The 16,941-nt window shown below is 35.9% G+C and overlaps 1 protein-coding gene across 8 annotated transcripts in view; it reads right to left on the bottom strand.

Moving 5' to 3' along the window:
• Positions 1-16,941, bottom strand: part of LOC128219781 (neuroligin-4, X-linked-like) — a 403,742-nt gene that overhangs the window by 22,617 nt on the left and 364,184 nt on the right. For 7 of the 8 annotated variants that reach the window (XM_052927780.1, XM_052927777.1, XM_052927776.1 and 4 more), the window contains exons 2-3: positions 1,285-1,434; positions 651-851 (exon numbers count right to left, since the gene is read on the bottom strand). The exons of the other annotated variant lie outside the window; for it this stretch is intronic. In XM_052927780.1, coding sequence (XP_052783740.1) covers positions 651-851; positions 1,285-1,434 — 351 coding nt within the window. The remainder of the gene's footprint in view (positions 1-650; positions 852-1,284; positions 1,435-16,941) is intronic. 8 annotated transcript variants of the gene reach the window in all.

The following is a 16,941-nucleotide window of genomic DNA, read 5'->3' as shown; positions in this document are numbered from 1 at the left end:
TTCACCTCTGATAGTGCTAACCAACATGTATTCATTTCACCTCTGATAGTGCTAACCAACATGTATTCATTTCACCTCTGATAGTGCTAACCAACATGTATTTCTGTTCAAACTCAGTATAACAACATCTGTGGAAAACATAAATTTGGGGAAGAATTTGAGAACATGCAAATACGTGTTCTTGTTTACACTCCATTCGCAATTCCTTCCTTGAATGCATCAGTTCAAATGCGTTCATATTCATATGAATGCAACACCTTTTGGATCACCTAGGATCATACTAGAAAATCCACACTCGTCATTCGTCAAAAGACGACATTTTTTTAATGCAGCTAAATGGATTTAACGTCGGTGAATCAAATGACGTCGTAGACGCAGTCGCTGTTCAAACAGCCGATTGATACGAAGTTTTGAACCTTCGAAACGATTTAGTTGGATTATCCAGCATTTTGGATTTGCATTATTATTACTGTTTTACATTTGTACATTAAAATACTTTAATTGCGGTTCATCGGTGTATGAACAGATTTGGTCAGTGTAAGTTTTGTTTGAAGGATTACCCGTGCACTTACAAATTATCTTCAGACGCCGATGAACCGCAATACTAACACATTCAAGACATATATAAACATACTTCTATCCATACACACCTTTTTCCAAGTCATTGAGCTCCTCTTTCCTAAAGAGAAGTAGATTAACAAGCGCAGCCCCATGTCCATGACCAAACAGCGTGACGCGGTTAGGGTCGCCATTAAACTTTGCGATGTTGTCCTTCACCCAGTACAAGATTGCGATCAGGTCCCAAAGCGCATAGTTACCCTCCGCTTTGTTGTCACCTGTCTGGAGGAACCCTGCAAATATTCCCTTTAAACAGTACATTTTTGTTGGGCTAAAATCAGTGTTAAGGTACATATTTATATATGATTCTGTCGTATCAATATGGGAAAAATGCTATTTCACTCATTAATTTTTAGAGTATGTATACGTGTATATCTAAGTATATATAAAGTTAAATTTATTACCAATGATAATAAAAAATTATAATAATAATTAATAAATAATAATAATAATACTAAATTATAATAACAATTAAAATAAAAAAAACAATTAAATAAATAATAATAATAATAATAATAATAATAATAATAATAATAATAATAATAATAAAACAATATAAAAACCGGTGCATTTCTATAATAATGGGGAGAAGTACCATTCTCGCAGGTGTTTTATAAAAATTAAAAGCAGTAGGATGTAACGTAAAACATTAACTTCTGAACCTACCTAGCACACCAAGCCTGTAGTTGACGGTGATTACGATCACACCGCCGTAGCTTGCCAGGACGCTGCCATCGTACGCGTTGCCCGTTCCCACTTCGTACGACTCTCCGTGCACGAAGATCATCACTGGGAGTCGGTCAGTCTCGTTCCAGTCTGCGAAAGAGCAAGCTAGTTAAACATTTTTCATCGGTTTAAAGAAATATCAGAAAACAAGGAATATGATTGCAGTTAAAGTTCTTGGTACATACTTAAACATTGAGTTTACTTTATATGTTTACAGAATACTATATATGTAAACACCGATATTTAATGGTCTTAGAGAAATTAATACAAGTTTAATACAAAATAAAGAAAAATATGCTCTAAATCACTGATACATCATCTGTTTATGACCTTAAAATGGCATCCGTTACATATATACCATTCCGTCAATAAGTTTCTATAACACTGTTCAAGGACTCACCGTGTAGCTGAGTCAATATTAGCAATACTTGACCATTTTCAATCAAACAATGCCTTTGATAAAAAATGACAAGAACGGCTTATACTACTACGATGGCGAAATATTTAATTCCAAAGCACATTTTTAACACATTCCATCGTTAGATTAGTTGACATTTCAAACATTTGAAATTTTCTAATGATATCTTATAATTCTGCTGCCAACGGCTACTTACATTAACTATTACTACTGCTACTGTTACTGCAGATACGTCACGATACATGATAATCGTGCTTCTTTTTGTACAAGAAATTACCGTAATATATAACATGTGAATACACTACGCTTTCGACGTCAAAAGTCACAAACACGTGTCTAAAAAAAATGGCAATATTCACAATTGTTCTATCAGCATGACACCATTTTAAGACTTCTACAAATGGTTTTTTACAACTAAATGCATTACAAGGGTTATAAGGAGCATTTACAACCAATTTGTAATATTTACCAAGAAACATTAAAGCACACTTATTGCTACAAGATTATCAACACAAACTATATAACAACGAAAGGAACGAAACATGTATGTACATACATTTATATGATTCGCCAATCAAAAACTGTACCTCTTGAAGTTTTTTGGAATGATTCGATCTTACAGTTTCTAACAATACTTGTATTATCTTGATTGCGAAACAAAGTTACAAAAAATCGTAGAATTAAACCCTTTGTTCTGCGCTACTGGACGTTACATTAATGGCAATAAAACAGGAAGCCCGGCCGTTAAAGACCCTAATTGTCACGATAAAGGTAATACAAACGTTGCGCACCGTGGTTTGACGTCACTATAGTACGCGTTTGTGCTTAAGAAGCGTTTCGTAACTAGTTTTAATTAGTTTTAGGTTGGACACTCCGACACGACCGTCGACGATACGGCAAGACAAACAGCTTAACTTCGTCCGCATGCTAGTGCTGTATGGACTTTGGGTGTAGTTTTAAAACATTGTTCGGTCTTTTATTGCACTAGAAGTCGATAATTTATTATCTTTTAAAACACCTTTAGAGCGTATATATGTCTGTTTCATTTGTACACCTACATCGTTTTGTAGAAGCAATGATTAAAGCAGTAATCATAAGTTTAAGGGGCTGTACTCCGTATGATGGAATTGCGAAAAAAAGAAAATTGTCGAAAACTGACATAAACTTGATATCGATGTGTTCAATGCATTGAAACTTACTAAATGAAGTACGACATAGTTCACAATTAATCTATTTTTCGCAGTTTTTTCGTATTTTTCCATTTAAAAAGATTACTAGGCATGTCTACCTAGTAGAATTCATTCCGTAAGCGTGATTGGCTAGTCGATGTTATCACGTGGTATAACCAAGTAAGGTATGTAGCTTAAATATTCCTAGCATGTAAGAGTCCGCCCGGTTAGCTCAGTCGGTAGAGCGTTGGACTGTTAATCGGACAACCAGGGTTCGATTCCCGGGCGGACCAGGTCACTTCTGTTGTGATTGGTTATGAAATCCTTTCTACGACCATTCGCACTGTACCACTGCCCCTGGCATGTACAGAAACTGAAGTTGTCAGTTCCTTGCAGAAGTGAAGGCACCTAGTACTGGTTCACCACCCAGGATAGGTGTGCGGTGGCTGAACTGTCACTCTGGGACCCTTCAATGTGCTCACGCCGGGACCCGGAGTATAAACTACTAACACCACCAGTAAGCCTTCGTAGCACAGTGGATACAACACTGATGTGCAATTTTGGCGACACCGGTTCGAACCCGACCTCCGACTTAGATTTTGGTATATTTTTTTACAATTATGATATCATAGAGTGAAACATTTCATTTAATGATTGTCATTTTATTTTAATGAATTATTTTCTTTATTTGCATATAATTGGTCATATTACGCATGCACGCACGCAAACACGGCACACACGCACGCACGCACACACACACACATTGGCATCGCACTACTGGTTGAGAAGCAGTTTCCGACGGAAGCAGTTTCCAACAAATTCCGGCGTACTTTCTTTAGATCTTCTTAAGATAAATGAATCGTCAGATAAACACACTGGTGTACATGCTAACTATATTGAACAGTTTCCCTATTGAAAATACTAAGTAAGATTTTAAAATCGATTAACTTTGTGACGTCATTAATTCAAACCTTGTGATGTCAAAAAATATCAACAAATTTTTTCCCATACTCATGCCATATCATAGCTACTTCAATATTGCCGACTGAACTAAAGAGTGGATGTTTTGAATATGTTTTTATCTATGTGTGAGTTAAGTCATATAAAAGTTCGTTACATGTTACTTTACATCAAAGGTAAATGGCAACTTATTTGCAAAATACATTTATATACAATAAAGTAAATCCACTAAAAAGAGTTTCGTACACAGTCGGATTCGTATCAAATAAGTATATGATTGAAATAGAAACTGACTATATTTCTATGACTAGAGATAAGTGGTGACTTATAAACAACTTCATCATTCAGGCTGGAAACTTGAAACTATATCAGCTGTATGATTGGAAGTTGTCATGAAAATCTATAGTATGTACCTACATTTTCAGCCAAGGAAACGACTAATCGATCAGTATTGTGTACAACGATTAATCGATCAGTATTGTGTACAACGATTAATCGATCGGTATTGTGTACAACGACTAATCGATCAGTATTGTGTACAACGACTAATCGATCAGTATTGTGTACAACGACTAATCGATCAGTATTGTGTACAACGATTAATCGATCGATCAGTATTGTGTACAACGATTAATCGATCAGTATTGTGTACAACGATTAATCGACCAGTATTGTGTTCAACGATTAATCGATCAGTATTGTGTACAACGATTAATCGAAGCTCAGCGGGCCTTTCAAGCTCCGCCAACTCAGAATATGTGTAAGCATTATCATATTTCGAAATGTGCAGTTTTGTACGTTTTAGTTTCTGCCCTTACCGAGCACGATGACTTGTCATACATTGTTTTGTTTACATACTGTCACAGTGTTTTTATTTGTCAGTTTAGCCATTACATTTAAAATAATACATAAAGCTGCACTCTCATAGAATTACCGTTTTGACAAAAAAAATAATACTTGTTGACTTGGAATGAGTCAGTTTTTGCGTACATATCTGCAAATCAGTGATATAAGACTACTGATAAAAGATCAGACCGCAGATTTTCATACTTCCGTTCAAAAATTAATGTTTTATGACTAAAGCGTTACTAACGGTTAAAGAAAAATGCATAAAGCATCAGTTTTTGAACTTAGATATGAACAATTGCGATCTGTATTTTTTGTATGCAGTCTTATTTCACTGGTTTCCATTCATTTTCGCTCGTTCCAAGAAGTTGTCCTAACGTTCAATCTGTGAGAGTGCAGCTTTAACGACAGTATAAGTGTTTTGTTTGGTTCAAATGAATCTGTTGAGTCTTGATATATATGCGCAAAATGGTGTTTTTTGTCTTTAATTTTAGTTTAAAAGATGAATCAACAGTAAAACAACAAAAAGGAAAAATAATAGCAACCACTGGTTTGTAATTTCAAATATATGTCAATCGATTATCAAACAATTTAATCCCCAAAAGGCGACAAGCAATCGTTTCGTATACTTCAGTCAAGTCGAGTATTGCATGAACTTTTTTTAATCAAATCTCCATGTTAACTGTTTTGCCGTTCTTTCCAAGAATAAAATGATCTGGGCATGCAATGTAGCGACGCACAACAGCATCGCAGCATAAACGAAATCGACCATGGTGATTTTCAATTCATAAACAGGAATTTCTTGTGTGGCAAAAAAGGCACACTTTCGTCGCATAAAAACCTCGCCTCTTTAAATAATATCTCAATTTTGACTGAATCAAGTGCCATAATTATTGCAATCGCGCCTGTTTAATTATGTTGCAATGCAATGCAACATAATTAAATAGGCGCGATTTCAATGGTATTTCATTACCGCAGGTTAGATGAATGAATGCGGCATGACCAATTCGCTGTACACTTACTTTCCTTCACTAAATTTTAATTTTGGTCATATTAACCTTTATCACGGCATTCAAAGCTTTTCAAACAATAATTTGCCATAATCATTTTTAAGTTTTTTTAACATTACATAAAATCAAATGTTTTGCATATTGTATACATGGTAGAGGTCCGTGTATATACCGTCTTTTCGTTTTTTACAATTGGAAGTAATAAACGAAAAAGGAACACACATATCCTTTTTCGTTTTTCTAATGATTGAAGAGAAAACCAAAATTGATAGTTTTTTTCCTTTTCCGTTTTTTAATTATAATAACGGAATATAGCTAAAGAACTTCAGCGAACACGTTATATATTACCTTTTTGGATGTGTTCGCTGAAGAGAACGCAGTATCCAAACCCTACCAGAATTCGTGACATTTTTATGTCACGCTGTTATTTCACTTGTATGCATTGTACATACAAAATAACTGTATCCTCAGGTAAATGAAGTAAAATGTAGTTCACAATCACATTTTCAACACCAAAAAACTCTTTAAAGATAGTTGAATTAGCATTTTAATTTATCCTTTTACAAGCATTCCTTAACTAGGTCATAGTTGTGTTCAAATTTAATCACGTGACACCAAGATTTTCAGAAAATACCCATTTGACCTACATTTGAACTCACAAATGTAGTGTTTATTTTGCTGTTATTTTTTCTTTTTCGAATAATTAGTAAATAACTAATAACAAATTTGGAATAAATCAATTGTTTTTACTTATCAAAAGGTATTTTCAGCCTTACTGAAATTGTTTTCAACTAATTGAACAATGTGAATCTGATACTATAAATGGAATCCATCGACGTCATCATGGTCATGTGATTGCATTGCATCATCACACTCAATTGATTCTGGTTGACTTTACTATGGGGGTTACGCCATAACTTTAATGTGGTGTAAACATCAAAAAAATAAATATCAACATTAAAGTTATGGAAGCCAGAACTACACGGAATACAAAACTAGGAAACTGTTTATTTATACCGTTTTCTGTTTTTCGTTTTACAAAGTGTAAAATGAAAAAAGACAAAACAAGCTATCCTGTATATACCGTTTTTCGTTTTTTCTTTAATGATTAAAAGTTAAAAGGAACATTCAAATCATTTTTCGTTTTTCTTTTGACTGAATAGAAAACCAAAATCGATGGGCTTTTTCTTTTCCATCAATTCAATTTTACTAACGGAAATGAAGACAAGAAATTGATTCATTAATACCGTTTTTCGATTTTTGTTTTACAAAGCGCAAAACGAAAAACGAAAAACGAGTGGCGCTGCGATTTCCTGTTTTCACATGTACTTAATGACGACACCATATATGGTTACGCCTACTAAACGACAAAAGGGCCGAGATTTCCAGATGCCTTTCAAGAATCCAACGTGAAGTTAACACAGATTTATTTCTGAGGTGAGGCCTAAAAAAAAATTGTTTGGTTAGGGTTACATCCTTTTCAAAAATAGGTAGGGTAGGTAGGCTTTTTATTTTTTTTATTCATTTTTTTATTAGGCTTTATATACGAATGTCATTTTCATCATTGGAGAATGTTGTTAAAGTTATCTTCTATACAAGCAATTAAGGTTTTAAACTACAATTATTATTATTATTTTTTTTTTAGTTTTTCATTTTTTTTTTTCAAACTGACTATAAAAACGGTAGGGTCGGCGCCTATTCCGTAGGTAGAATAGTTACCCGAACCAATTGTATTTTTTTTTAGGCCTGAGTAATTTTATCAAATGTGTTGTAATATTTTGTACCTGCAGCATGATTTAATAATTTATCGAGCTGAGGCGGATGTCAATACCATTGGCGAATCAAGGTTTTCATACCTGAGGCCGGGAGGAGTGGGGGTGGGCACTTTACTTGACTTGGCGGCCAACTGGAGAGGCGGGGCGGCAAGTCAAGTAACGTTGTGTACGGTTTTTTTTTTCAAACTAGTGTTTAATAATAGTACTATATACTCAACAATGCACCATTTTTGACTGAAAATGGATCGTTCCCACCTCCATCCCCTACCCTCCCTGCTTACATTTGATGCCATATAAATATTGATACATTGGGAGGAACGCGTGTTAATAAATGAATGTTTGTTAAGTACAAACTGTTAAGAATGTGTCACTGCAATAAATCACCGAAACAAAATTCCCAAGTTGGTGGGATGACAACCTTCAAACCCAATCGTGCCCCCCCCCCCAACCCCTCCTCATTTATTTATTCCTGGACCGCCACTGTTATTGACATCAATATGTAATGCTACACATATGCAATCAACTAAAACAACACTCTGAGGTGTAGTCTACTTTCACTTTTATTTAGGCATGCTGACAGGATTACATGTAAGCTGAATTGTAACAAGGCATGTACTCCAATGCTCGGTAATTTTTTAAATCATGCTGCAGGTACAAAATATTACAATATACTTGATAAAAATACTCACCTCAGAAATAAACCTGTGTTAACTTCACGTTGAATTCTTGAAAGGCATCTGTAAATATTCCCCTCATGTCTTTTATATTCAACATATATGGTGACGTCATCAAGTTCGTGTGAAACAGGAAATTCCAGCGCCACACGTTTTTCGTTTTGCGCTTTGGAAAACAAAAATCGAAAAACGGAATTAATGAATCAAATTCTTGTCTTGATTTCCGTTAGTAAAATTGAATTCATGGAAAAGAAAAAGCCTATCAATTTTGGTTTTCTATTCAGTCATTAGAAAAACGAAAAATGATTTGAATGTTCCTTTTTCTTTTTTAACTTTCATCTGTAAAAAACGAAAATGAACAGACGGTATATACACGGACCATTAAACTAGCAATATACCCATAGAAAGATACAACTAGGCGCTATATAGGACTTGCGTTTGACGCGTCACCTAACAAAACTATGTTATGTATTTCACTCGGGTCTAACAAGAGTTATGTCTCTTGATCAGTAAACATGTTCCTTGACCTAGAATAACCGCAATGGGGTGAAAACAAGGTTTTCAAAATTTGTACAAAGAGAGAGTTTGGGTATATTCAGTAAGTAATGGATAAGAGAATGCAAAAGGAAAATGCAAATTTTGAAATGTGTATATGCTCTCCTAAGTTGAAACAAGAGCACCTAGTCTGATCAAATACCCTTTAGCGCGACCCTGACCTTTAACTTAGAGACATAAGTGTCGCTGGTGACACACATTCCTGACATTGCGAAAACGCGTGCCAATGCTTTTTAAACTCCCCAAATGCATGTCCAAGTTGTCTTGACCAGAACAAAATACAATACATTTTGAGCTATGACTTTATGTGTTGTTCGCGCATCCATCTAAACACAATTGCCTGTGAATGTTTGTTCAAATTATGCCCCTAGGGTCATAACTGGCCACCCCCGGGGTTCACAGGTTTGGTATACTTAAATTGGGAATGTTTGAATTATTTATGTCTGAGCCAGCTATGCAGACTCTTGCTATTTTGAATAAGGCATAATTTAGTGGTCCGCTACCATGGTTGTTCAAAGTATGCCCCTGGGGTCAAAACTGGCACTGCCTCTCAAGTTTCCTAGAGACCTATTTAAGAAATATTTTCAAAATCTTCTTGTGTCAAACCACCATACCTTTGATATTTGTTGTGGAGCATCATATGATGATCATCTAGCAAAAGCAGTTGAAATTATGCCCCTGGGACCAAAGCTGGCCCCACCCCTTTTGACCTACTTTTTATTTTTAAAGCTACAGCAATGCCATTTGGACCATGTATACAGTTTTGCAAACGAGCATCAATGTTGTCCTAGGATGACCTTGACTTTGACCAACTTTTTTATTTTTAAAGCTACAGAAATGAAATTTTGACCATGAGTACAGTTTTGAAAGCATTTTTTTTTTCGTCAGATGACCTTTACTTGGCAAATATTAATATAGTTCATGCAACTTATCTCCTTACAACACTTTCTGTCCTCAGATGTTGAACTTGCAACGTTTTCAGGTAACCCAGACACAAAACGTGAACTATATGTGTGTTGCCTATTACCCATACATACATGCTCTGGATTGAAAATGACCGCAAGAGCCATGCCAGTAGAACATAGGACCTCATGGGCCTCTTGTTTAATGAAAGGTTTGAAACATGATATGGATCATGTTAGTATTTCCCCTTCTTGCCAAAACAACGATATTTTTCACTTTCAAAGGAACCTGCATAGAGAGATTTTAAAATAACTTGACACTAAAGTTCTCCATGACAATGACAAGACGGTGTGTAGCACACCACACCCGGGTCTGTACGTCAAAGGTTAATGTCACACTTAAAGGTGATTGTTCAAAATGCCTTGCATTTGAGCTTGTCCATGCTGAAACTTCGTCATGTACTGGGGGATTCAAATTAGCGTTGCACTAATCTTCATCATGAGTATACAATGTGTCTGGTTCAATATCCATCTCTGAAGGTCAAAGGTCAAGCTTGCACTAGGGACCATTTGTCAACAATTCTTGTATTTTGGCTTGTCCGGGCTGAAACATAGCCATGCGTATGATGATTTTGAAAAATAATGCGCTCCAAGACTAGACAATGTGCCGCCTGTGTGAGCATTATATGTAAATCATACTTTTACGATCATTGGTCTCACCTCCTTGTGTCTGTCTTTCCTGAGCTGTAGCTTAACAGTGTATTTGGGGATTATATATACTATACATGGTCCAAATTTCATTGCTGCAGCTTCAAAAAAGTAGGTAGGTCAAAAGGTCACATTCAAGGTCATCCGAGGATAAAATTGATATTTGTTTCCAAATCACTACACATGGTCCAAATTCCATAACTGCAGCTTGAAAAATAACAAAGTAGGTCAAAAGGTCACAGTCATAGTCATCGAAGCATAACATTGATATTTGTTTCCAAAATTGTGAGCATGGTCCAAATGTCTTTGCTGTAGCTTCAAAATTAAGAAAGTAGGTCAAAATGGGTGGGGCCGACTTTGACCCCAGGGGCATACGCATTTTACGACGCTAGTAACAAACTATTAATGTTCTGGGCCTAGCGGTTTCAGACAAGCAGAATGTCAATAATTCCGTACATCAATCCACTGAAAACCTCGGGGAGTGGCCAGTTTTCACCACAGTGTCAGTGGCATATTTTGATGTTCACAAGCAATTCACAAGCAATTGCGAAAAGTACAGACGACGGAAATCCATCCAATAAAATCAACAAACTGCCTTTGCATAACAGGACAGAACATAACTCTACCTTCATCATACATAACATAGTTTTCGTTCATTTTGTTGTTTTAAGTCTTGTTTATATGAGGTGTATAAGATTATCCACGCAAACTATTAAATTGCAGCTAACAATGGTCTTGTTCAATGGAAAAGTCTGATTATTAAATTCATTATTGAGTAAATAAACTTCTTCTTGAAAGTCAAGAAATATAATAATAACCTATAAAGAACAATAAGTACCTTAGAAGTGACTATTTTGAAGAATTCATAAAATATAAATACATTCCATTCTTTCTAAAAATAGACAATTATGCAATCTCCAACAGAGACAATATAGCAAGATTTGCTGCCCTTACTTCAAGAGTAAAATTAACATAACATCAGACTTACACAAAATATGTTTATAGTAAATTTTGAACCCAGGAGCATAATTTGAACAAACTTTGTAGACAACCACTAGACAATGTTACAAACCAAATATCTAAGCTCTAGGCCTCATTGTTTTTGCCAAAAAGAGTTTACGTTGCCTGTCATAGCCAGAGTATCTGCATGGAATTCATTTCTTTGAACAATTTTAAAAGAACACCACCCAATGAACTTAGTTTACTAATTAAGTTTTATCAAAATTGTCCAAGCAGTTAAGGAGAAGATGATGTTTATAAGCAATTGTTGACGCCGGACGATGGACAGCGGACGACGGACGATGGTCGACGGACGCCGGACATAGATCGATCACAATAGCTCACCTTAAGCACTTAAGTACTCAAGTGAGCTAATAAAACCACCTGAACAAGTCCAGTAGTCAAAAGTTTAATTAAAACGCTGTTTAGCGGCAATTAAGGGTCCACTTTTACCATTTTTAGTCCGAAATGGTGCATTTTGGGCGTATTATATTGCTTTTTATCTCTTATACTGAAATAAAACAAAAACTTGGACGATTTTAGGTTTTGGAGCATGTGCATTTTGTAAATAGCAATTTCTAGTGTATGGATGACAATTGAGTTATGACATACATACCAGTAGTTTCAATTTACATGCAGACAAAGCTGTAACCTGGTTACATTATTTTGGTGTGATTAAGTACATTATACTTTTTATAGCCCTGGAAAAACATATACACGTGTAATTGCAATATCTTATTCCGCTAAAAAGATTATCGATGACGAAGGCAAAAAATGACGGCGAATAAAAGTACTAATATATAAAGTGTAGTAATTATTCATTAAGTTAACTTATTCGTATCAACAAAATATGCATTTCAGTAAAAAACGAACTATATGCGGTATGAAGGTACACGCCAACCAAAGTTCACGTTAATTATATGCGACACGTTACACCGCATATAGGTCGCCACGAGCTAAATCCGTTACATTGCTTCTCATATAGTTTGCCGACGGCCTGTATGCGCACTACAATCCTTTGTCTTAATATATGAAACCTATTCAAATCTACCGCCTTTTATCGTTTTAGTCAAAATCATTATATTGATAAATAGTTTAAAATTTAAGCCCCTAACTTTAAAATAGAATTCATAAACTATGGCATGTGGGTTATGCATGTCGGAAAACTTAAATTTAAAATCAGACAAAGTAATGAGGTCATATTTTTCTAAGAAAATTAGGCTTCCTCGATATTATTCAAATACACCTGGGGCGTATTATACCCTGCGTGGAATTCAATTGATTGCTCTTCCACGGAACGGTGTAACAATACGGTATAACGATGTAGTTGAATGGATTACATTCACCTATAAAACTTGTTTAATTCAGCAACGCGCCATGTAATTTCCTTAATTTTCAAAAGTGTTCTTGTTGAAAAGCTTTACAAAATCAAGATTTTGTAAGATTAAACTTTGTAGGGAAGACAGCTCACATCCACACAATGACCCAAACTAAAATATTAACAATTGTTGCAATAGCCTAAAGGCCACATCAAATTACCTTACACGGATTTTGGAAAATATTTTTTGGAGTGAGCGAGCCAAATATTATTGTGTTTTTTTTCGGATTTTCCTGCAAACAAAAGCGAGCGAAGAGAAAATAAAAATAATAATATTGTAACCAATATAAAACTTAAAGCTTCATATTTACTCCATAGTTTTCAACACGCACACAACTGATAAACCAATTATGAAAGTTGATTTTATCAAATTTAAAGAAAAATATTCATTTTTGTTAATAGTAAATAATTATCCTGCTGTAAATAAGTGGTTTGAAACGTGTTATTTACCTAAATTACTCTAGCATCACTTGTAACAGTATAAAGATTATTATTTTGATGATGATTTGAAATATTTAAAATGACAGTTATAATGAAAGGTTGTTGTGCTTTATGCATTAATTTGAATTTTGTTAATTTCTACCAGCGGCTAGCATAATAAGTGCATCTTTTTTCGGCAGTATCAAAAGTTAAAAAGTCGATAATATACATTCCCGCTTCGTGATTTCATTTCGTTTCGAATATCACTGTGAAGGCTAAGGCATGTTCTATACTTATCGCAGTTTGTGACCAGATGTTTGCCCGAATTCGTTGTTTTTGTCCGTATTTGACCAAATAGTTTCAAATATCGATTCAGACCAAACAATGAGCAGTATTCCTGTGAGGTTAAGGCGAAGTCATCATGTCAATATATCATAGTCGTTATTATCATGACTATAATCAGATAGTAGTACCTTCCCGGTGGCCCCGCAGTGCCGGGTGAATGTGGTGGTTTTGTATTCACGCAAATATAGCGGGGAATATGCGATACTTAGGGTCCCTGGGGTGCGGGGGCAATTGGCGGGGATTTTACCATCAGTTCGTCCCCGCAGGGCGGGTTTTTTACCCGGGCTTGGCTGGACCGAAAGTCAAAGTCCCCGCTTATCCCCGGACCTGGAGGGGCCGTGGTTACAATTGACTGGTGCATAAGGTTTTCATTCAAATGGAAACAAAAAACAACAAAAAACATTTCATTTTGGAAATTATAAGACATGCTTAACGGAAGCCGCCAGTTTGTTGGAAATGGGTTTACATCAATGCTCAACCGGTTTAAATAAGCAATAAACTCAACGCATCGGTTACTTGCTTTTAAAACACCGGACAATACAGTTATAAAGGGGGGTCACTGCGTAGGTAAATTATAATCAATTAAATTGCAGCTTTCAACATAGATGATTAACGCAAAGAATCCGTTTTGCGAAGAAAAAATACGTCACAAATAAATAATCAAAGCGCGATGCGCTGAAAGACTATCTGCAGGCAAATATGTTAGACTTGCAAATTTTATTTGAACAATGGGAATGGGTGAAGGGCACATAGATAAAAGCAAAAACTGTGCCGAGGGTCAAGAGAGCTTGTGCCCATTTTGGGCGAGGAATCAAACATACCTTTATCTATTCTATGGCGTCTGGTGTCATTTTGTATATGTAACCCCCATCCCAATGTATTTCATGTTACAATGCATGCCCCTTTCAATCGTTTCTTAAGGGTTTTCGTTGCTTTGATTAGATATAATACGATAGGAAAGTATAGTATATCATATATACCATTTCCTTTTATAAGCAGACACGTTTTGTTTAAGGAAAATCATTTGTTTCAAAGCAACTTCAGCAAAAATTCCCTTTAAATGTGTCAATTCAATACCTTTCAAAATGCTGAGCTTATCAGATGGTCGTTTTCCCGCTGTGAGGACAAACATACGATTAGTTAATGTATGTAGAAACTATGTTTAGAATATCGGTCAGTTAATGAAGTTGAAACTATTTTTTAGATTATCGGAACTTGTCCGTTCTATGAATGAGAATATGATTGTGCATTTTTAGAAAAATATTGATAAATTTAATGTTTTATGCAAGTACCTGTGTAGGAATAGTACTAGTGCTATTATGAATGCTTCGTACTCTTTGGGTGTTTTACAGGTTTAATCCGAACTACTTTGCTTCACCAAACGTATGAATGACTCACTGTCGTATTTGGGCATGTGTGCTTATATAAATTGAAAGCCTTATGTCTAAAACTATGCCAAGAATACACCGGAACAAAGCTTTTCTGCAAAAAAATGAAAACATCTCATTAGAAGTATAAACGCCTAAAATCAAAGAATGAATAGTATCTTGTTATATAGAAAATTCTAACCCGCGGGCACGCTGCGTGGCCGGTAACTCGGCAAGCCTTGTTACCGGCTTACGCGCGTGCCATTGGGTCGGATTTTTCTATCCGTACCGGATACACCTGATAGATACTTATATACTTTTAAATTGATTGTAGTTTATGCTGTTTAGACAGAACATGTAAAGCACTTCTTTACACAACCACCCTATAAGTTCCTTATTGCGCGGGCGCATAGATGAATGTACTTTTGCTATAGACAATTCACCAGTATAGTAAGTAGGATTCAACTGAGCAAAACTTAGACTAAATGAAATAGACACTTCTATTTATTAGAAAACCAGCCGTCAGAAACCTTTTCTGTAGCACAATTATTTTTAGAAGTCGTCTGCCATTTCTTTTGAACGGCTCAGGGTGCATTCGAAACGTATACCAGGTATTGTATTGTTGTCAGTCAGTGGTTTAAGTATCCCAATCCGGAATTAACGTTCGATTTGAGAAAATCTGCGCTTTAACAAATATTTATAACGTTCCCTGATGCGATAATCGTTACAGATACATGTAAAATAAGTTTTAGACTTCAGTTTTTAGGAAGTTGTTTTGAAAGAGATAGTGTATTGAAAACTTTTCTGATTGAGTACTAACATATAGAAATTATTGCAACTGACTTTGTTACAAACATCAAAACTTTAAAGGTATACAAAAAGCATAAGATACTATATGGATAAGCTAAAGACAGTTTAATGCACCTGAAATAATTAAAAGAAGATCACTATTTTCATCACATATGATGATTGTAGAAGGCTTGTGGTGCATACAGTTTGTGGCCACACACAGGCCGTCGGCGAACTATATATCCATGGCATCATAATCATCATTACCGCCGCGTATATATCCATCATGTATGAACGATGTAGAACCATTCAGAAAATGAGGCAGCGGACATAAGGTACAGATGGTGATTTTACGTGGTGTTTGTGCCCACGTCCTTGCCGGTGAAGTCGGAATTATTAGGAAATTAGTTTATGTTTCTTGTACAACGTCCAACTTTTCATTAACCTCAACCAATTCACAAAAAAAACACTATTTCAATGAGTGATTATTTGTTATAACCACATTTAGATATTTTTGTTAACCAAGGGAAACAACTTAGTAAAATGTTTATTTTTTTGTTATTTCTTCTAAATGAAGGCAAGCAAATGACCCCGAGTTATTGCTATTTACTACATAATAAAAGCAGAACTCGTTTATTACAAAATCATCATGGTGACCCTTGAACTGTGACCACGGCTTTTTGCCGCATATATGTCGTCTTACTCTTAGTATTAGTTTGTGGCAAGCTGCATGCGTGACGAACTGTGTGAACTGTAGGCGTCGGCGAACTGTTTGAGCTGTGTGCGTAACGAATTGTATGAACTGTGTGCGTGACAAACTGTATGAACTGTGTGTGTGACGAATTGTATGAACTGTGTGCGTGACGAATTGTATGAACGGTGTGCGTGGCGCACTGTTTGAACTGTGTGCGTGACGAACTGTTTGCAGTGGCGAATATTATGGGGTGACAAACTCTATGAACTGTAGGCGGCGGCGAGCTGTTTGCGTGACGAACTGTTAGAACTGTAGGTGGCGTACTGTATGAACCGTGTGCGTGAGGACCTGTAAGAACTGTTTGCGTGACGAACTGTAGGTGGCGTACTGTATGAACCGTGTGCGTGAGGACCTGTAAGAACTGTAGGCGGCGGCGAATTGTTTGCGTGACGAACTGTAAGAACATTAGGCGGCGGCGAACTGTTTGAACTGTGTGCGTGACGAACTGTAAGAACTGTAGGCAGCTGCGAACTGTATGAACTGTGTACGTGACGAACTGTTTGTAGTGGCGAAGATTATGTGGTGACG

This window comes from Mya arenaria, chromosome 15, assembly GCF_026914265.1.
Source record: "Mya arenaria isolate MELC-2E11 chromosome 15, ASM2691426v1".
In the NCBI taxonomy this organism is placed as follows: domain Eukaryota; kingdom Metazoa; phylum Mollusca; class Bivalvia; order Myida; family Myidae; genus Mya; species Mya arenaria.
This window is presented reverse-complemented; position numbering and strand designations above follow the sequence as displayed.